We start from the raw sequence: 22,096 nt of genomic DNA, 5'->3' as shown, positions 1-22,096 counted from the left end.
CTCAGTGAGGAGCAGCCAAAGGGGCAAACTCCTCACCCATCCCATGTATACAGCCCTCAATGCACCTCCAGGTAGCTCCTTCCCAGCATTTGGGATACCCCTGATAAGAGGAAGGAACAGTGGGTGCGGAGGAGGGTGCCCTCAGAGATGCAGATGAGATGTGGTTGTCTCCACTTAAAGTACATCAGTCAGGTGGATACAGTTTCCAAACAAGGTGAGGATGATGAAATAGATGGAGGACCACATGCCCGAGCGAACACCTCCCTGGGAGCGGATGCCATTGTACATCACCTCGTTCCAGTCCTCACCCGTCAGGATCTGCAGGAAAAGCAAGCCAGCAGCTCTGTCACCTGCACCTTCTCATCCCCTGGACAGCCCCGTCGGATCTGCCCCAACAATACACAAGAGCCAAGAACAGAAACCCCGTGCAGTAAATGACCCAGCTCTGCAGCTGCAGCACTTGAGGGAGATGATGTTGAACACTGCTGAGGATTTAGTTCTCCTCAGAAGAGTTTTGAAACTCTTCCACCTTGCACAACAGAGGTGGAAAAGTTTCCATCTCTCGCTATCTGCTTTGTTACACAGCAGGAGAGAGAGGAAGTCATTTATATCCTAACATCTGATGGAGGGGAACCTGTTTGCTTTAAAGAGCCCCTTCCAGCCAGTGGGCAGTGAGCAAAGAGTCCCAAGTCCCTTTGGTCATGTCCCCTTGCAGCTCAGCTCCTACCTGAAACACTGTCATGATGGCTGCAGGGAAAGTGTCGAAGTTGGCTGATGGTGTCCCATCGATGAAGTTAAACCTGGAAATGGAACCAGAAGGACACAAATGGGCTGGAGTACCAAGGTCATCAACCCCTGATTACTGTGCTATCAGCTCTCTTGTGCTTAGGAGGGCCTTTCCTCACTCCAAGGAAGGACTCCTGAGCATTTGGTGCCACAACCAAAAAGGTCTCCTGGCCAAAATGACCCACACAGCCCAGAGATACCTGCCCGAGCAGGGTCTTTCATAAGGGAGAGGGACCACTGTTAACAGCACCCTGAGAGGCAAGGCTACAGTCTTCAAGACACCTAAGAGGGCTTTAATGCCAAGAAATTCCTTTTCCACAGACCTAACCTACCTGCCTCCAAACAGCTGCATTCCCAACAAGGCAAAGACTACAATGAATAGGAAGAGGAGGAAGAGCAGGCTGATAATAGACTTCATGGAGCTCATCAGCGAGACCACCAAATTCCTCAGGGATGCCCAGTACCTGGAAAACAGAACCAGTGCTGGAGCCCTTGCAGAGATGCTGGAGCGACAGGATCTGGGCTGCAGCCACAGTCTGAGATGTAGGGTGACAATAATGGGTGGTTGGTACATACTTGGTTATTTTAAATATTCGTAGTAGACGAAGGGCTCGTAGGACACTGATCCCAAAAGAGGTTCCTGGCCTGAAGATAGCCCAAACCACTTCAAAGATGCTTCCCACTGTGACCTGAGAAGCAGACACAGCCATGAGACAAAGCATGGGTTGTTGCAAGGAAATCTTCATGTGCCTGAAGATGAGGAGGCACGCACCACCCTGCCCAAGGCCAGGTGTCTCGGTCTGGCACAGGCAGGAGGTCCCAGCAGAAAGGGTTCTCTTGCCCACTTCAAAGACCATGCCATTCTTCTTGCCCTTGGTTCCTCATGCTGCAAACACCTGCCAAACTTCTCCCTGCAGACCTGCAGCATCTCTGGGGCCACTTACCCCACAGTCAAAGCAGTTGAAGGAAGAATGGAAGTAAAGGCGTGGCCCCATCCCGTACATCTTTAAGGACATCTCCAGGAGGAAGAGCCCAAGAAACAGGAACTCTGCATAGTCTGAAAGAGAAAACCCAGACATACTACCCTGGGGACACCAAACCATGAGGAGCAACCTGCATGAATCCACACACGTAGCACATTGCAGAGATGGGACAAGTCAAGGACCACACTGGTTCCTCCAGCTCTCTCAGGTCAGGGTATGGGGTGATGCTTGTCTGCAAGGACCTCAATTATATATAACAGAGCACCAAGGCCACAAGTTAATCATTCAGGGTAGGTGCATCAGCCTCCCAAGGGTTTGAGAAGACAAGAGATGACCAACATGGAGCAGAGCAGCTCTTTATTATCACACAATGGTGACGGGGGCATCCGCAAAGACATTAACCACACAACACTGTAGGGGAATATTAGCAACCTGAATTTAAATCATTGCATGGTTGGAATTTGGCCAGGGTAACTGAGTAGAACAGCCAAGAGCCAGTGAAAAGCTTCTCCAGTTATTTCATGAACATTAGCAAGCACCTTTTCCAAAAGATGCTTCTCACCACGACCAGCTGCTGTACCACACCATGGTGTGTTGGGATCCCGGCAAGTCTGAGCATGCAAATACAAATTTGGACAGTCCTGCTGCTTGATGGGGACATTTTCAAGGTAAGAAAAACACAGCTGTGAAAGCAGCACTGTCCCTACTCCAACACACGGCGGCCACGGGGTCGACTACGCTGTTAGCACCAAGCTAGAATAGATATGCACGCACTGCCTCTCAGACCTGACCACAGGGGCTGGGGTGTGCTCCAGTAGCTGGTTTTAAGCTTGGGACCACCATGTCATGCTCTGCACCAAAACTTTAACCAGGAAGTTCTCCCATGACCAGCTCCATCCATGCAAACTCACACCTTTTCAACAATTGCTTGTGGGCATTCAAAGACAGATCTCCAGCAAGCTTTCAATCACTACTGTTCACAATTTCAAGATAAACCCAACTGAGACCCGCAGTCTGTTTTTCTCTCTTGCAAACACATTGGATCTGAAGGGCATGAGGACAGTAAAATTCCTCCACTTTTGCTCATAGACCTGAGGCAGCCATCAGTGGCCACAGAGCTGTACATGGTCCTTTGTTATCAATCATAGAAGAGAATCACAGAATAGTTTAGGTGGGAAGGGACCTTCAAAGCTCAGCCAGCCCAAACCCTTCACCAGCTCAGGTTGCTCAGAGCCCAGTCCAGCCTGGCCTGGGACGTCTCCAGAATGGTTCATCCACCACATCCCTGGGCAACCTGGGCCAGTGTTTCACCACTCTCATGTAAAAAAAAAGAAAAAAAATTCTTTCCATATCTGGCCTGAATCTCCCCTCCTTTAGTTTAAAACCATCACCCCTTGTCCTACCACAACAGGCCCTGCTAAAAAGTCTGTCCCCATCTTTCTCATTGGCCCCTTTAAAGCATGGAAAGGCTGCAATAAAGTCTCCCCAGAGCATTCTCTTCTGCAGGCTGAACAACCTCAACTCTCTCAGCCTGTCCTCACAGCAGAGCTGTTCCAGCCTCAGATCATTTCTGTGGCCTCCTTTGTACCCTCTCCAGCAGGTTCACGTCTGTCCTGTACTGAAGGCTCCAGAGCTGGACACGATATTCCAGGTGGGGTCTCATCAGAGCAGACAAGTTATCAATAGTGAACATAGTCCACACTATTCCCCATCCATCTCCATACCAGCATGACTGGTGGAATTCATCCCCACTTGCCCAAGGAGCAAGGGTGTGCTGCAACCTCCAGCTGCTGGAGACAAGAAGGTTGCAGGAGGCTTTGCCTGCCCACACAGTGCTCTCACACCTACACACAGCCCAGGAACTCACAGAGGAAATGTGTGAGCCAGGCTGGCTGGTTGTGATGGACGATGGCCACACAGGCAGTGTTGAGAGCCACCAAGCTCAAGACAATCCAGTAGAAGACCTGGGATTTCACCATGTGGCGGACGGAGATGCGCAGGAGTCGCTCCTTGTGCCGTAAGTAGGAGGCACCATCCACTCTGGCACCTTTGAGGCCAGAGTGACTCATGGGGTTACCTATGGGAAAAGAGGGGGAAGAAGGAAGTGGGTGTGTTCCAGCCATCATGAGAGAAGGCCTTGGGTGCTCCAGCCTTCTCCACAACATGAGACAGGACATGCAGCTCACAAACACTGATCTTGTGGGAGATGACTTAACCACACAGTTTTTATATGGTACAGGCAGCAGCAGGTGATTTGCCCCCTTTGCTGCCAAATTAGTAGAAATGGCTGAGCTGTGCCAATCTCCATGTGATAGGTGCAACCCTCACAACTCAATAAGCTGGCAGAGGTTTCAGGGAGGAAAGCTCCAAACTGCACTAACCTAAGGTTGGATGAAGGGGTCTTCTCTGTGCCAGCCTCCGCTCACCCACGGAGGCAATATCAACGCAGTGCTCGTCACTTGAGTCGCGGTTCATGGCATCCGTCCGGTTCCTTTTGATGGTGGCTCGCCTGAGAACTGGGAAGTGAAGAGGAAGAGGTGTTGGTGGCCCAACTGTGCCAGTGGCCACCTCATTGGACCATGACTTGGTGATCAGTACTTCACTAGAGTCACCCAGGTGACCTTAGTGCAGAGCTGTCTCTTGCACAGGACCAGACTCTCCTGGCCTGCATGGTCTCTTAGGAGTTATGCTGTCAATCCACCTCCCCACACTCCAAAGACCCCACTGGGGCACTCCCGAATCTCCATCCTCTCATCACAGCTAGAGGGTTTCCATCTCCAGCTGCAGGCAGGCAGAAGAGAGGGCAGGCAGGTGTTTAGGTAGGGCTTTGCTTGTCTTACCTTCTAAGGCTGAGGTCCCAGAATTTTTGTTCTCTTCAGCCAGCATGACTTCCTCTACGCAAAACACAGAGTTCAGCATCAGGAGACAAGACACCCTTGGCTGAGCACATCAGACCTCACTGCCTTGTACCCAAGCACTTTGCCCAGACTGGAGGTCGTTGCTCTATGTTGCAAACTCTTGTCAAGTATTGCTTAAGTGTCCAAAGACAAATTTTGAAGAGTGGCAAGTGGCAGCTACCACACATTGCACGAAAAAGAAAAATTACTTCTCATCAATCCTTTTTCCTACCCTGTAAATAACTCCACTAAAGAAGCTGAACATTGTAGACAGGTCTTGGGCTCAACATCCCAACCTAGGACCAAAGCTGAGGTCTGGGGCTCAGGCTTTTTTTCAAGTTACCATCCTTTTTCAAGTCTGAATGCCAGATGAAAGTGTAAACCTTCCCTTCCCAGAGCTGAGTGCACTGAACTGATCCCCACAAGAGGCAAGTAAGGACAAGGGCTATAGCAGTTAGGGGACCAGCACCCATGGGTTGTCATGCCTCACTGGGTATCAGCAGGAAGCCCAGAAACCTCCATCATACCCAGCCCTCGCCCAGATCCAGGTGGGAGCCCTGAGCTGGGAACCAGTGAGTGCATCCCCTCCAGACTGCTTCAGGAGCGGGTTGAGCTGGAAAACCACCGTTCTACTGCTACTTTCTACTGCTTTTCCCCTGCTCATCACTGCAGGAGACCGAAGAGAAAGGAAACCATAGCAGTGCAAAGCTTTCAGCAGTGATGCTCACAGCCATCCCTGGAGACATAATATGCCTCATGTTTGAGATGTGACCGTTTCATGCCACAGAACATGAGGTTTCATCAGCTGTTGGCAAAGTTCTTGCTCTCAGCCTGGCCAGAGAGCTGCTGGAACATCTGGGGCCAAGCTCACCCTTCTACCCAACGCTGCTATGTGAGCACCTGGACAACTCTGGGGTTGCACTGGATGATGCCCAGGGATCCTTTCCCATCCCCACCACTCTGCATGATCTGTGGTCCCCACCACCCCCTGTCCCACCAGCCCTTACCTGCTTTGTCTATCCAGGCCCGGTAGCCATTGAGCTCCCGCTCGATCTGCTGTTGGCGCCGCAGCTTCATGAAGGCTCGGCGGTTCTCCACCCGCTCCCGCTCTTTGGCAAACTCCCTGGGGAAGGACAGAGGGGGACACTGAGAGTGTGGCCAGGGGCAAAGGGATGCACGGGGGGCTGGAGGCACCACAGGGCTGGGAGGGGAGGCAGGGACCGAGGGTGAGCACAAGTGAAGGGCTGCTGGAGTACATTGGGGAGATGCATGGCCATGGGATGGGTGCACAATCAGAGGACAAGAGGCTTCTTTGCAGGAGAAGAAGCGCAGGTGCACGTGGAGGATGCTCCCAGTGCCACCCGACTCCACAACCAGCTCAGCTCCTCTGTGCCCCTTTGAGGAATAAAAACTGGGCACCGTGAGGAAGCAGCAAAAGGATGGAGGAGGGCAAGTTCTGTATCCTGCCTTCACCACCTCTTCCTCTGAATCCTTTCTCTTTCCAGTCTCTCCTTGGACAACCCTGTTGCACTTCTCTGGACTTCAGTGTCTCACATGAACTGTCCAGGCACTGTGAGCAGTCCAGAGAAGGACAACAGCTTGGCACAGCATCAGGCAGGAGGGCAGGCAGTGCCACATGGGCTCTGGGCAGCCAAGGGCACACCAAATGCTGAGCAATTCTGGCCAGAGTGAACACCGTGCCTGCTGCTCATGGTGCATGGATGTGGTAGCATCCACGTGCTCATGTGCACTACTCGACACCATCATAAACACTCCTGGGTACATAAGATATATGATTTCACCTATAGCCCAGCCCAGAGCTGTGCAAAGAAACCCATATGCAGCAAAGGCTAGATACACCTTCTCACATGCAGTTAAAACACAAGACTGCACTGTTGAGCATGGTCTGCATTCTGGATTTCACAGGCTCGTAGCCACATGCAGAAGGCGTGTGCAGGCTGCCCTTCTGAAGTTTTCAACCACTCTGTATGAAAAAGCACTCACAGCCCTAAGAATGTATGCAAAGGCCACTGCACACAGAGAAATTGAAATATTTGGCAGGAAGCACAGGGGTGGCAATCCCTGGGGTGGTAACCTCCCACCTACACGAGGGGTTATATGTGAAATGACATGGCTGAACTTTCTAGGAGGACCCATACCTCATGCTTGCATGCACCACATACCTGGGACATCTCAACCCACACATTATACCTCTACTGATGATCACAGTTGCGCACAGGGAGCATCCCTCACACCACATATCTCCGCAGCACACCCTTCCTTTCTTGCAACACCATCAGGGAGGTGCAATCTGTTGGTTGTCCCATCCCTAAGCCCTGTTTGCACAGAGGAACCCAGCCCCTGCCCTCAGCCACCTCCCAGTCCCAGGCTGCTCCGAGGGAAGCATGATTGCAAAGAACAAATGGCATCATTCTCTCTGCAAGACAAACGTCTCTCTCCCCAGAGACTAGCAGCAATCTCCACCCTCAAAAAAAACATAAAATCAAAAAAAATTCAAAAGAACCGAAAGAATTGGTCTGTCTGCTGCAGAGAGAGTTCAAGTGCATTACCCCAGCTGAGCTATTACACCCTTAATGCTGTGTGGGCTTTCGCATGTGTGTGTGTGTGTTTGTGTGAAAAGCCATGAATGTTCCTTGCATCTCTTGTTTAAGATCCCCAGACAATTCAAGCGTTTTTTAATTCGACCCCAGGAAGGTGAAGTTTCCTGCCGCTCTGGCATTAAGCATCAAATGACTCTCCCCCTCCATTGCTGGCTTTCAGACTGAAATGAGACTTTCCTCCTAGGGTCGGGAAGGGGGAGAGAACAAAAGGCAAGGAAGAGAAAAGCAGCCTAAGTGGAGGGAAGGAGGGCAGGAGGAGATGGGGAGGGAAGGCGGGGAGAAGGAAGGACCTCCCACAGCCAAGAGCAAAATGCACTCTCAGTTTGGGGCATGTCATGCAAAAACCCTCCTTGCCCCTCACTGGAGGAAAGGCAGGATGATTCTGGCTATGCCATCATCCCTCACCAGTCTTTGTTTGTTAGCAAATTTGAGATGTCAAGAAACAAGAAGATGCTGTTTGCTTCTCTCCCTCTGGCTTGGTCCACTGGTCCTCCCATGTGCTGAACATCTGCCCCATGGGCCATAACCCCCTGCCAGCCAGCACCTCGGCTGAATTTTTGCCAGCTGGACCCTACAGATATATTCTGTGTCCAGAAACACCTGCAAAGCTTCCCCTGCTTTACACCAGCTGAGACTCTGGCCCGTCTCTGCCACCTCCTGCTTGTTCATCCCTCCATCTTCCAGCTCCTAATCTGCTGAGGCTGGTGTCTCCTTTTGCGGCATGGCAAGAGAAGCCATCACCATGTGTCCATGGTGAAACCCAACCAGAAGGACTAGCTGAGCTTCAAATCACCTTTTACCAGAGGAAGGAATGGAAGCATCTTTTCCAGTGCCTCTCTCAGTGAGCACCATTTTCTTCTACCCAACCATTCGCTCACGGAACGCTAATCTGCAAGAAGCTGGTGCCAGGGACAAGGTCCGTGCAGCCACCGCAGCGTCTCTGAGGGAGACACTTCCCACATGCTTGATCCCTAATGGACCTTAATTGCTTCTGTCCATTAGAAGGAAGAAAGGGTGGCAGAGAGGGGAGAGGAAAAAAAAAAAGTTGAGCTTAACTTAATGAATTATTACATTTCAGAAAGACACGTTACCGAGCAGGGCAGCAGCGGGGGCTGGTGACATCTGAGAGTGGGTAGGCGATGCTGACAGATCAAGGATTGCTCAGAGCCAATTTGCAGCAGCGGGTAGAGATAATACTGTATGTGTGCGAGAACAGGGCCAGCCGCAGTGACTGACAGCTGCCTGGGAAGGCTCCAAGTCACAGGCAGGGCAGCATCTCATCGCCCAGAGAGCTGGGCGCCCATCGAAGGGCTCTGCTCCTCAACGTGTTTGGGTTACATCCCCAGGAATGGCCCAATTTTGCCTTGCCCAGCCTGCTGGGGTGGCTGAAACATAGATGGTTTGCTGCTCCTCTGCCTCATAATTGTCCTCTAGAGCCCTGGTATTCCCCTCATGTGGCCCGAGAGCATCTCTGCTCCAGGTAGGAGACCTTGAAGACACCACTGCGCTTGGCCACCTTCCTTCCCGGGCCTCCGTACCCTCACTCACACCAGGGCAGCGATGCTTTTACTATACTGTTGTGCTCCACTCAACTATAGAGAGCCCAGGTCTGGTTTTAATGGGAGAAGAACTCACGTGGAAGCATCCAGACTGAAAATGGGCCCCATTTTTTAAAAACAGAACAAAAACAGATTGAAAAAAATCAAATCACGAGACAACCCACAACCAAAAACCAGTTAAGGAAAAAAAAAAACAAACAACCTGCAACCTACTTTTCTCTCTTTTGGAGCCTGCGTCCAGAGGAGGAACACAGCACTAGTCACATCAATATTGTGGCTTCCATGCTTTGAAACAACAAGACAAACATTTTCAAACCCATTAATTCATTGCCTTTTGCCATCGTTGAAGACACCTCTAACAAACCAGTTACCAAATAGGTCATAAAACAACACGAGGCAGCAGAAAAGGATGGAGTAGAAAGAGGAGAAATAGCAGATCACACGCTGAGGATGAGGCAGCAGCACCATGCCACTGTGAAAAAACAACCCATATATAACGGGATGAATAACAAGGAACACCATCTGCAAGACATCAGGTAATACTGCTGCTCTCCTCAACACCTGTGAGGTCTCAGCACATGGCTCTGCTTCAGGTTTGAGCACCACAATTTGAGGAAAAAACACCTTCAACTCCAGGAGGGTGTCAGAGAAGGTTATGGGACAGAACTGCCAACAGACAGTTTGGAAAACACAGATCAGACAGCTGCAAACCAGGGGAGGATCAGATGGTATTTACCCAAGAGGTGTAAAGGAACTAAAGTAAGTGTGTGCAGAACTCACTGTGCAGTCTGTAACCTGGTGCTTCATCTTCAACTGCCAGTGGCAAGCAGGCACAGCAGAACTGGGATTAGTGCACTGAACTGACAACAAAGGTGTCCAAAGGGTACAACAACCTCTGCAGAGGGAAGGTGTGCTTCATAGGTCTGCTTTGAGGGAGGCAACAAGCTTTTTGGGTAAGGGTAATTTCTTGATTTAAGTTCACTCAAATTGCCAGAATTAGTCAAGGAAGATTCAAGGCCAGGCTGAACGGGGCTCTGAGCAACCTGATCTGGTTGATGATGTCCCTGCTTGTGGCAGGGGGTTGTACTGGATAAGCTTTGAAGGTCTCTTGCAACCCAAACCATTCTAAGATTCCTTAACAAAGCTGGACTGTCTCAAGAAAGTCTTCCCATGACGCACTCACTGGTGAAAAGAAAAGATTTTTAAAAAGGAAAAGAGAAACATCCTATTTCTTGTACTCCCTTTTGGTGGTGACCGTTAGCTTTTGATCATCTCTCTGTACTTTGGCAACAGTTATGTGCTCGCCGCGTTGTGAGAAAGCTGCAGCAAGAACCAGAGCGTACAGCTGACGATGCTAAAGAGAGGCACATTTATAGAGTGCCGGCAGACACACGAGTTGGGGAATGAAGAGCTGACAAGCTGTTGGTGACATCAAATGGTAAAACGGGAAGGAGCTGGGAGATACCAGCCCCGAGATTACCCATTACATCACTGTCCCATTTAAGAAGGGCTAGATGCTGATTGTTACCTTCTAACTTGGAGAAAGCCTGTGATTTAAATCAGATTTTATTATAGGTACTTGCTGATGTTTGTCACTTCTATCGGGTCCAAAAGGGGCTTGTATTAGAGAGGATTGATACCAAGCAGCATGAACAATTCGGAAAGATCTCATCATGATGCTCATTTGCACTGACACCCCACGCTAAGAGGTGAACAAAAATAGAGGCAGCAGGGAAAGGTGATGAGAACATGAAGGCACAGGGAGAAGGCAGCCCAAATGGGAAACTGTCTCCACGAGTGGGGAGAGGCCAGAGAGGCTCCAGACAAGGACCACCAGGAGCAAAGTCAAGTCTCCCAGCACTAAAGAGCTCCTTTTATAAGCTACTCCCTCAAAGAGATCTGGGCCATTGTGGCTCCATGTAGGGCCCAAAGCAGCAGGAACCGGGTCACCATTGGCCAGCTGTGTTATGGGATCTCTCAGGTCCAGGCTTTGGGCAGCTTTGAAGATGAAGTTCAAGAATTCAAATAATTGGAGACATTGAAATGACTCAAAGCAGTGTGCAGCACAAGAGAACTTGGATTTTGCATCTGCTGATGGTGAACACAGCCCACTGACTGGCAAGGACTTTAAATACCTCCCCTCTTCTCTCCAGGAATCCCTATTTCTCATCTACAGTTATCTCCAGTCAAGAGGATCTCATTCATCCAAGAGCAGGTTCAACCATGGCTGGGCATCATCCACATGTTGCTGCAAAGCCTGTCCCTCACCAATGGATCCCAGCAGAGATACAGGTCCAGCCTCTGCATCTCAGGGTGGGATCAGCCCCTCTCCACATACTTTATGCATGGTCTCCAAGAAGAAGTACTCTATGACCAAGTGAGAAAAGCACACATGGATGCTTGCTTTGTGTGCAGCTTAACCCTGCGGTGACTTTTTAAAAGAGACGAGTTTTCCATGACACGGATCGCGCTCAGAGCAGCCAACAGTTTGGAGAGCTTGTTGTTTTGAAGTAGAGAAAAATAAATGACAAAGAGGACAAATACCACTAGGAGAAGGGAGCTACTGACATTCCAGTTGTAAATTCTCAGTTTCAACATTTTTCTAGGGGTAACAATGCTGGAGTTTGCATGATTAAGGGAGTGGAGCATCTCCCTTATGAAGAAAGGCTGAGGGAGCTGGGGCTCTTTAGTTTGGAGAAGAGGAGACTGAGGGGTGACCTTATTAATGTTTATAAATATATAAAGGGTGAGTGCCATGAGGATGGAGTCAGGCTCTTCTCAGTGGCAAACAATGATAGGACAAGGGGCAATGGGATCAAGCTGGAACACAAGAGGTTCCACTTAAATTTGAGAAAGAACTTCTTCTCAGTGAGGGTAACAGAGCACTGGAACAGGCTGCCCAGGGAGGTTGTGGAGTCTCCTTCCCTGGAGACATTCAAAGCCCGCCTGGACACATTCCTGTGCGACCTCACCTAGGCGTTCCTGCTCCAGCAGGGGGATTGGACTAGATGATCTTTTGAGGTCCCTTCCAATCCCAAACATACTGTGATACTGTGATACTGTGATCTCTGGCTCCATTGCTCAGACAAGCCAGTTGTTTGCAACATTGCACCAAAGGCAGCAATAGCATGGCCAACCCACGCTGCAAAAAAAGCTACAGAGAAGTTCCAGAGGGTCTGGTAGCCCCAGCAGCAAGAAGCAGAGATAGAAGCTTTGGATTTTATTTCGCTCTTATCAGGCAGGGCTGGTATGAGCAGCGCAGCTTCGCTGCTTCAAGAGCCCCGGGCTTTGTTCACAATCACTCCCACTGGCTCCTGCAGTGCTGGGAAAACGCCACTCCTCCCCTTCCCTTCTATGCTCCAGTTTTTATCCTCTGTGAGCAGAGAATGGTTTCACAGTCGCCCCTTTGCAAGTGCCAGCAATCTGCAGATAAAAGATGCACTGGCAGTGTTGCAGGTGAGTTACAACGTGGGGAAAAAAAAAATCACCAATTTTCAACGTTTCATCGCATTAACTTCCCATGAACTGCAAAGCACTCTAATCGACGCCTTCGCCACACAAACACAATGAATTCAGAACCAATCATCAAGTGTGAAACCCACAATGCAACTGCTAGATATGTCACTCCAGCACTGCAAAACAAACAAACAGCCACCTACGATGTACAGAGAACTGATAATGCTACATGATTCACTCAGGGCATCCTCTCTACTTCACCCAACATGGGTGCCCAGCACCCTCTTGCAAGTATGGAGTTGGCCATGGAGGATCTGGACACCTCCAAAGCCAAGTCACAGAGCCGCAGCCACAGCCACACAACTGCTGTCATTAACCAGGATGACAGAAATCACAACAACCTGGAACAAACAAATCCAAAAGCAATATGTGAGCAAGAGCTATCCGCTGAGTGCTTTGTCAAGAGGATTACAACCAAGCCTTTTCACTCCCAGCCTGCAGTCAACGGGCAGTCCGCAGAGCAGATTTGCAAGGAGGCACAAAGAAGAGCAGATCTGAAGCAGTCGAGACACGCTGGCGAAGAGAAATCAAAGGGGAAAGTCACCAAATCATCTCTTTGTTGTGGATTTTTTTTTTCATCCTGTCAGGGACAGGCTGTTAAGAAGAGTCGTCATTCCCTGTACCCCCGGGGGACACGGCACAGCAGACACGCACGTCTCTTGTCAGGCAGCTTGTTTGCAAAGGGCTTGGAGGACCTTGGCAGAAAGGTGGTACAGCAGAGCACAGCAGAGCCACTCATTGAATATGGATGCCCACCTGGCTGCTGAATAGAGATGAAGATCTCAAAGGCTCCTTTTGCTTCACTCACGTTCAAATACCACATCAGTGACACAAGAGCTTCCCCAGAATAAAGTGACAAGTGGGGCTGTTTCTCACCAAATGTGGCCTGACCAAGGCACATTCCATTATGGTCATGGTCCCTGCTACACCTCCCTTCAAAAGCAGTTCCAGAGAGTGAGTCCCAATCACACAACAGCTCAGACACCTTACATCTCATCCCAGCCACTCCCTGAGATGCTACAATCATTAAAGAAAAAAGATGCTTCCAAGCTTTCCTGCTTAGCATGTAATATTTCTTGGGCATGTTTGTTGGCATCTTGCTGTCCCTCATGATCCCCCCCACAAGCCTCCCTGCACTGTGGTGATGTGTCTTCCCGCTTTTATCTCCACAAACTGCCAGCCTCCAAGATATTAATCCTCTTCCCTATGTTTTTGGCTTCAAATCACCTATTCCAGGTCAAACGCATGAGGCCCAAGTTTTGTGTAGAGCCTGCAAAAAAACCCTCCTGCTTCCATTGAAAATGTACACTTGTTCCTTCAATGCCCTTATTATTAATTGCTATAAAACTTAATTTTATTCATCATTTGTTATGCCTCAAAATTGGGTGGGAAAAAAATTCACATTAAGTGAAGTGAAAAGATTTCAGAGATGGTACAGAAGGCTCCTAAAGGAGCTGAAGAAAACTCTCCGGAGACTGGGAACACAGAACTAACCCAACCTGAAAGAAAGAAGATCTTAAGACAAAGAAATCTTGCCAAATTGATCCTTTAATTATAACATTAGTCGTTTCTTTCAAAGGCTTAGTGCAAGAGCTGGGGGTGGGGGGCAGAAAAGACTTAAATGGAGAAAAGACTTAACATCACCAGGATGAGTAGAAGCAATTAGGAGGATTTAAATTACTCTCTTGTTTGGTACAAGGGAGATGGATTTCATTTTTCTTCCCATCACGCTCAACTCTTTGCTCTGCCATCAGCTTCCAGAGGCCTCCTTGGCAGACCTGAGGACCAAGCTTTCCCAGGTCAGGCAGCATTCCCAGCCACTCTGTAACCACTCAGTGATTGCCGAGGACCACAAATATCGGTGATTATAGCAGCTTTGTCACCCTGCAAAGGGGCTGGAAGTATGAGCCTGGATAGGGAAAAGGAGTCTACCAGCCCTCAAGAGGAGGACAGACGCTGCAATGAATGGAGGGGGGCGATTGCAAACCAGATTTTCTCTGCAGGGGCTGGGGAAAGGGAGGTGGAAAAAAGTCAAAACACAGCCTGTCTGGTATGAGAAACTCCACGTGAGTCCTCAACGTTACACCTCCAAGTGTGGCTTATTTTTTATCTTCACTCTTTCATCTGCTTGCTCCCAGCAACAAGCTAGACATAAGACATCTTCTTGCAAGAGGGGCAAAGCAGAGGGAACCTCTGCAGTGGCTTGAACAGGACCAGGGGTGTGCTGTGCTGGTTACTGGGATGGCATTACTGCCGCTGTGGCACCGTGCATGCCACAGGTGATGGGGACTGGGCAGCAAGGCTCTCACCGGGTCTCTGCTGCTCTGGAGATCAGCCTCAACACACAGATCCAAATTTTTTTTATATGAGAAACAGCTGAGGAAAAAAAAAAGAAATCACCACATTTCACAAAGAAGGAAGAGCAGAACTTCGAAAATCTCCAGCACGGGGCACGTGCAATTTCTGCACTTTGGAGCCGAGCGATCGCAGGGCATTGCCCACAACAGACCATCAGCCACGGGGCAGCAGCAGGTCCTGTCCACCCTTCCCATCCACCCCACAGCAGAGCTCCCAAATCCACTGGCTGCCACGTGGCAGAAAATGGGGCATTTCAGCTGACGCTTCATCCTCGCTCGCTCCCACTGACTCTCTTCTGCCAGGATTATTTTGGTAGCTTGTGTAGCTTTAAAAGCTGAGCAGTCACATCTCCTTGGGCTTGATACCTGCTCTCAAAGAGGAACAGGGCCAATTTTAATTTTTTTTTTCCCCCTTCCTGCTCTCAGTTAGAATTAATTGATCTGTAATTGCACCCATAGTGGGGGAAAGTTAATAGACACAGCAATAAATGCCAAAGCCCCAGAAGAACTGGCTCTCCAAGCCCCTGTCTGGAGCAACGCCATCTCCTCTTAATAGTGTTGCAAGCAATTCCAGCGCATGTTAGTATTTAGAGAGAAAAATCGAGGAGCCTCAGTATGATGGAAATCATTTTTTTTCCTCTCCCACATACTTTGTGCTTAGGAGCAGATGGATCCAGGCTGTTTACATCACGGAGGTCATGCCTCAGCTTAACAGTTGGGGAACTGACTGTTGGGAGAGATGCACATCGCAACCAGAAGATTTGCTAAATCTGGGCTCCGGCAAACTTCTGATGGTGGCAAGTTAAACATAATACAAATGTCCTCCTGCAGCCTCTTCACATTCAGGACCTGCCTTGGGTGTTTTTTTTTTCCCCCAAAGAAAACCGCTGCCAAGACAAAGCAAGGGCAAGAGTGGTAGCTCTGCAGCAGCTCATGAGCATGAACTTCGAGAAGGCTGGAAATCCCACGTGGACCTCGTTATTCACCGGTGCAGATGGTGTGGTTTGCAAGAACGTGTGTCCAGGTTTCCGCAAGTGGGCTGCCAGGGCTCAGTGCTGACTGCTGCACCCTGAGTTAACAGAGTGACTGTGATTTCAGCTGCCTGCGTGCCCCAAATCCATGCAGTAATGCCGGGGAAAGGTTTCCTTCATGTGAAGGTGTTTCCATGGAAGCTCATCCCTGAAGTGACCTTTTCCTCCTGGCTCCAGGATGTGCAGGAGGATCCAGCCAGACCCTGGCTGAGCATCCTGCTGGGAGGCAAAGGATGGAAAAAGCCAAGTGCTCTCTTCCAGCACAAGAGGACTGCAAGAAGTGTTAAGAACAATAAAATCAAGTAAGCAAAGCGAGGAGCAAAGCCCTCAAGGACGCACATTGTTTGCCTGCAGAAGTACGTTCTCCTATCTTGTGTCGCATCCTTCTGTGGCTCCGGCAGTAGCTTTGGTAAGAGGATGCTTCACCACTGCTGAGGTACAGCATCCACCCAGCCGCAGGGGATGTCTGTGGCCATGGCTGGCTACAAGGGCACATGGGGTGGCCTTGCCATGGAGTGACAGAGCCCAGTTCGCTGCCTCCACTCACCTCGCTCAGCCCTCCAGGGAGCTGAGCAGTCGTACTTTTCCCTAGGTATCTGGCAACACCACGAGAGCATCTCCATTGCCAATTAGGCCACCCACCCGCTTGCATCCTTCCCCAATACAAACCCTATTAGCGATAAACAAACAGGCGAAATGCCAGCCGGCGCCTGGGAAGAGCCCTAGACAACGGCATCTAATTCATTGGACATGGGAAGAGCTGCCTCGTGCAGTCCTGGCCCAGGCAGACACACCCAGCGTGGACCAGAGCAGAGCATCCCACCAGCCACCCTATGCTCCTCCTGCCAGTGCCTGGCTTGCAGGAGCTACGCTAGCCTAAAAGCATCCCACTGACACCAAAAGCCTGAACGTCTGTGCAACACACCATGTTAGTATGAGAGGTGGTGATTGCCCCAGCCCTGGAGACATCCCAGGCCAGGCTGGACGGGGCTCTGAGCAACCTGATCTGGGTGAAGATGTCCCTGCTCATGGCAGGGCTTGGACTGGATGAGCTTTGAAGGTGCCTTCCAATCCAAACCATTCTATGATCCAACACTGCGGTAAGGGGCTTTTCTAGCTGTTTAGCCCCAAGCTTCCTAACTTTCCTTCACTGAGTTTTTGCAGGAAAGCTCCTGCTTCACGCTGGCACCCTGCTGGACTTTGTGCAAATCCCCAAGCTGGATGTGGCATAAGAAATACAAAAGCCACTCAACTCTGCTTGGACTTCTTTGTCCTCCATAAGAGCTGCCAGCCTGCAAGGTAGCGTGAAGCCTTTCCCGCAGCCTGTCCCCAAAGCCCCTGGACTTCACTCAGACCCCAGACTGAGAGCTGGGGAAATTCAACCCACCAACAGACCCCAAAGCACCCCTGAAACTGCTACCACCACACCTGAACTCTCAGGGACACTTAGGACAGTGACAGCCATAACCAAGGTCAGTTTCCACATTGATCCCAGCATCTAAGGACTTTCCAGCTGGCCAAACCAGTGCTGTGGTGGTTTTTATTTTGTCACAGTGGGCAATTAGGAAAATAAATGACCTGCTCTTGGGCACAGGGTCCCCACTGCCATCAGCAGCAAGGGCAGAGGAGCCCGAATCCCCCTCCCAGTGCAGAAGGCAAGCTCTCCCCATGCACCAACCCCTGCCAGAGGTTGAGGATGTGCTGATGCAACTGCGGTTCATTGTCATGGAGACGAGAAGCCTTTTTCTCTCCAAACCCAGCTTAATGGCTTGGATTAAAACCTCCTTTCCCCTGGGAAGTGCACAACAGGGAGAGCTGCACTGTTCTTACCCCAGGCACCCCCTCCCTTACCCAGACGGAAGCACCCCTGGTGCCGGGTGCATTCTCATGGCCACAGCCTGCACAGCATGGAGGTGCCCCAAACCCGTCCCAGCACATGCTCACCACACTCCATCAGCCAGCAGATGCGCACCCCACCACAAACACATCCCAGCCTCAAATTCCCATAAGGCTCCCCCATGTCTCTCCCCTCCAGAAGGTCCCAAGCAGCCAGAAGATCGACACTGACCATTTCTCACAGGTGACCAAAACCACAAGTTCTTCAGCAAGGTGGAGCGATGAGAAAGTATCTTCAAAACCACTCCTTTGCTCCCCGTGGAGAATGGTCCCTTGGGCAAGCAGGCATATAGGGAATGGGGGGAACATGCTAGTGGGTCTGGGGGGGCACAGCGGTACCAGTAGCCAACCTCAGGGTTCAAACAGATGGGATGGGCATGGCCTGAAGAGAAAGATGGCATCTCGCTTACCCCGACAGCACTCCCAGGACAAGGTTGAGGACAAAGAAGGATCCAATGATGATGAGGGGGATGAAGTACAGCCAGTTCCAGGTGGCTCCTAAGGCATCATTGGTCTGGAGGGGAAAAGAAAATAAAAAACAGCATGATGTTATGTTCAACACCAGCACCCAGGGCAGAGGGAGGGTGCGTTAGCTCAGGTGTGGTGGGGATTCCCACTCCAGGCTCCTCAGTGCAATGTGCCCATGCTCACCAAGTCCTGAGGAGCACTGGGCAGCTGCCTGTACAGGCAGGCATGCTCAGATGGGGGGTCCCAACTGCTCAGCATCCTGCCCCAGCTACAGTTTCCAGCCCTCATGGGGCAAGACCGTTCTCCTCTGCCTCGTCCTACCATCCCTGCAGGGACACAGAGGCTGCGAGACAGTGGCATCACCAGAGATGAAGGGCCCTGCAGCCCGAAATTGAGGTGCTGAGAGCATGGGGGCCACCCTGAGCATGCCTCACCCAGCAGCTTGATTCAGTGCTGCCCTGCACATCCCACCGAGACAGGGCAGAGCATCCCCACAGCAGCGGTGCCTGTCAAGCATGGTGAAGATTGAGAGAAGGATTTAGAAGGTGCCTCAGGGTCAGTGAAGCTGGCAGCTAAAGGGGCAGCTAATGCTTATCCTTCATGAACAGGGGGAAAGAGGCTGGTGCAGACAAGCCCCATGTCTTCAAACGGGCATTTTGCTGACGGCATCATCGCTAATCCCTTGCAGACACCCTCCCACCCCAGGTGCGTTACCCTAATTCCAAGGAGCAGAGGGGACCTCTTACCACAGGGCAAAGCCCACCAGCTAGAAAGGCTGTTGGTAAGCCATGCTCAATACCTCCAGACATGTATTCACTGAGGCTTTTAATAGGGCAGTGCCCCTCTGTACCTTGCAGCCGCTTCCCGGGCCCCATTTGTCCTCCGGTGTCAGGCACGGCGCACATGACGCCGGGCTGGAGGGTGATGCGGCAGAACGTGACTGTCTGGGGGAGGTGGTATCAATCTTGTTGCAATGAAAGACTCTTTTTCTCTTTTCCTCTCTCTTCCCCCCCACTCCCCTCCCCATGCTAATTAAGCCCTCATCTTCGTCTGAGTCATTGGCACCACGTCTCCCAGTCGGTCAGTGCAAGGAGCTGACAAGGCTCTGCAAGGGGAGAAGCGCATCTCCGAGAAGGAGAGAAAGCCACCACGCTGGAGTCTTCCTCCAGTGATCACGGCACCAGTGGGGACCTCAGCTGGGTACCCCCACCACCCTGACACTGAGCTCCAAGGGAGAAAAAGGTGACACCAGCACATCCCCTTGCAGGCACTGAGCACAGCATCAGGAGGGGGATGCCATGGGCAGACTCCAGTGCTGAGGAGCACAGGGCACACAGTAGCAACAAGGGCTTACAGGCTGGGGAAAGCATCTGGAAAGACTCACCACCCTCCTCCTTCAGCACCGAGGAAACCACATATGTCTTCCCAAGGTCCTGCATCTTTCAAGAGCCCCAGTCCCCCACCAGCCGCTTTCCTCAGGGCCACGGGAAAAGCGAGCACAGGGAGGCGGGAATCCCACAGAGGCAACACTCATCACCACCCTCCAGAGACACCCAGGGCACCACGCTCTGCTCTAGCAGTGCCATTTGCCACAATATTAGTTTTCAAGGCATTGTGCGCCCCTCAGCTCAAGCTTGGTTGGGCTTCAGCCCAAGATGCCACTGGGTACTTGCCACCTGTACCAGGATTGCTCACCTTGGAAACTGTTTCCTGCCCAAAAAAGCACAAGCTTTCCCCAAGGTCCTTGGCACAGGGGATATAAAACAGATCAACACCTTTCCTCCAGGTGAAGATGACATCTTCCCCCAGGGCTGGGCCATCGTCACCCCTCCTTTGGCCTTCTCCTCTCCAGCAATGCTCAGCAGGAGATGGATGGGGAAATGGGGATGAGATGATGGAGCAGAGGGCCATTCTTGCGGGGTTATCAGCCCCAAGCTAAAATTTCCCAGGGCACATCTGAACGCTCCCGACAAAACCAGGAGCTGGCGATGCCCAGCCAGGATACAGTGGCTCCAGCCCGTCATCTGGTACCTGCTCAGCTGCTCTGATTGCCAAAATTCGGCCTTTTATTCCCCAAGGAGATGGAAGAGTTGCACCCAGGCTGCAGAGGTCCCAGTCGGGGGTCAAAGTGGCTTGTTTGGGGAGCACAAGGGGCTTGGCATTCCACAGGCTCTGTATTGTCTGCTGCTTCTCTAGCTCATGGCAGTGAGCATGACCACAAAGCATCCAGCACAGCAGGACATCAATACACAGAACAGCATTTGTGCATGCACATGCGTGCATACACACATGGGTGGATGTACTCCCATTGCTCTACTCCCAAAGCTGAAGAATATTTGCCCAGGAAACCAAAGGAACAGCCACACCTGGCCATATTTGCTGAGAGAGAACACAGACTGCCAGGGTCTCACAGCGCAATCTGCCCCAGACTTTTGTCAACCCTACCTTAAAAACTTCACTACTCCCACTGGAGTACATTCTCTAATGGCTGCTCTAATTTTCAGGCTAAATTTCTTTGTGGTCATTTTATACATCCCTCTGTTCTTTTACCACCATTGGCCTTTGGCTGAAATACCATTTCCCATCCCAATGTTTTTATGGATAGCTATCAGAGTCACATGACTGGCTCCTCCTCTCTATTTGATCTTGTAGACCCTTCCCTGCTCCAGTCCAGGCTCAGTTCATCTTTCCTGGACGCAGGAGACATGAGTGAGTGATCCTGATGGGTCCCATTCTGTTCTTGCATGACGCTACCTAGACTTTGCCATCCTGCTTCTCCAAGACACCACTGGCCTGTGGTCAACCTGCACTCATTCGCTCATCCCCTCACCTTCCTCAGTGCCACTTCCCAACCAGCAAGACCTCCTCCTTCTCCCCTTTTCTCTGCTTCATTAACACTTTCCCACAGCAAAAGCTTTACTACAAAGAGCAGCTCTACACATTTCCAGGTCTCCGATGCCAGGTTAGCCTGGCATGACCTACCTTTGGCAAGCCTATGATTCATTTTCCTCTTTTTCCTTCCAAATCTGTTCCGAAATGGCATGCAATTGAGGTCAGGCTTACAGTCCTATTCCTGCCTGCCTTACTTTTTTTTCCCCTCCTCCCCCCGCTTTTAAATATAGGCAGCACATTCGCTATTCTCCAGTCAGATGGTGCCTCCCCCAACTTGATGGAGCTGTTAAAAATACTTGTTACCAGACCTGCCATTTCATGTGCCAGCTCCCTCCAAGCATGGGGAGGGGAAGCCATCCCGAGCTCCCGGCTGATGGGTGCAATGGTCTCAGTGCTTGGCTTCCACTTCTGCCGTGTCCTCATTCCCACTCTCCAGCCCGGTTAGTTGCCTGCGTCTTTGCATTGACCAAAAGCTGGGGTGAAATATCCATCCATGCCCGAATCTCCCCAGCCGTCACTTTGCCGTGCCTTGTGTCCATCTGCAGAGGTGGGGAACTGCTCACTGTCCCTTTGAGCATCCTTCACAAGGTCTGTGTCAGCGTGACTTTTGGCAGCTCCTGTAGCACCTACCAGCTTCTTCAGAGCCAGGAGGTAGTTGTTTTGACAGAGCAGCTCCTTTTGCCATCCCTTTGGGGCATTGTTTGTTCTTAACATTCCTCTATAGGCAGTGGTTCATTGCCTTGGTCCACTGCGCCTTCCCACCATTTTTCTCCCCTTTGTTGAAGGTACCAGGAGGTCATCGTATGCAAAGGTCAGGGTAGACACAGGGAATTTAATCCCAAAACCACACAAATGCTGTAACTCCTTTAATTAAGAAATTCCTGGCTCCTGTTTCTGGATCCCTGTGCTGGAGACCAGGTCCCATCACTCACCCAAATGGAGGAGCTGCCCAATGGTTGATCTTTGCTGCATCTTCCCTTCCATTTAAGACAACCACCTCTGCATTATGCACCCCACCAGCCTAAACCACCACCACCTAAGCTCTCCCACAGCTACCAGACCAAGAACTGCTTGTTGCTGCCTCCAGCCA

General features: G+C 50.9%; 1 protein-coding gene across 12 annotated transcripts in view; it reads right to left on the bottom strand.

Moving 5' to 3' along the window:
- CACNA1E (calcium voltage-gated channel subunit alpha1 E) overlaps nt 1–22,096 on the bottom strand; it is a 171,241-nt gene that overhangs the window by 43,255 nt on the left and 105,890 nt on the right. For all 12 annotated transcript variants that reach the window (XM_071810004.1, XM_071810008.1, XM_065842408.2 and 9 more), the window contains 10 exons: nt 18,057–18,160; nt 5,674–5,789; nt 4,610–4,663; nt 4,151–4,285; nt 3,637–3,846; nt 1,731–1,843; nt 1,363–1,475; nt 1,119–1,250; nt 728–800; nt 201–318 (listed from right to left, as the gene is read on the bottom strand). In XM_071810004.1, coding sequence (XP_071666105.1) covers nt 201–318; nt 728–800; nt 1,119–1,250; nt 1,363–1,475; nt 1,731–1,843; nt 3,637–3,846; nt 4,151–4,285; nt 4,610–4,663; nt 5,674–5,789; nt 18,057–18,160 — 1,168 coding nt within the window. The remainder of the gene's footprint in view (nt 1–200; nt 319–727; nt 801–1,118; nt 1,251–1,362; nt 1,476–1,730; nt 1,844–3,636; nt 3,847–4,150; nt 4,286–4,609; nt 4,664–5,673; nt 5,790–18,056; nt 18,161–22,096) is intronic.

This window comes from Patagioenas fasciata, chromosome 6, assembly GCF_037038585.1.
Source record: "Patagioenas fasciata isolate bPatFas1 chromosome 6, bPatFas1.hap1, whole genome shotgun sequence".
In the NCBI taxonomy this organism is placed as follows: domain Eukaryota; kingdom Metazoa; phylum Chordata; class Aves; order Columbiformes; family Columbidae; genus Patagioenas; species Patagioenas fasciata.
The sequence above is the reverse complement of the archived record's forward strand: the minus strand, read 5'-3'. Positions and strand labels throughout refer to the sequence as shown.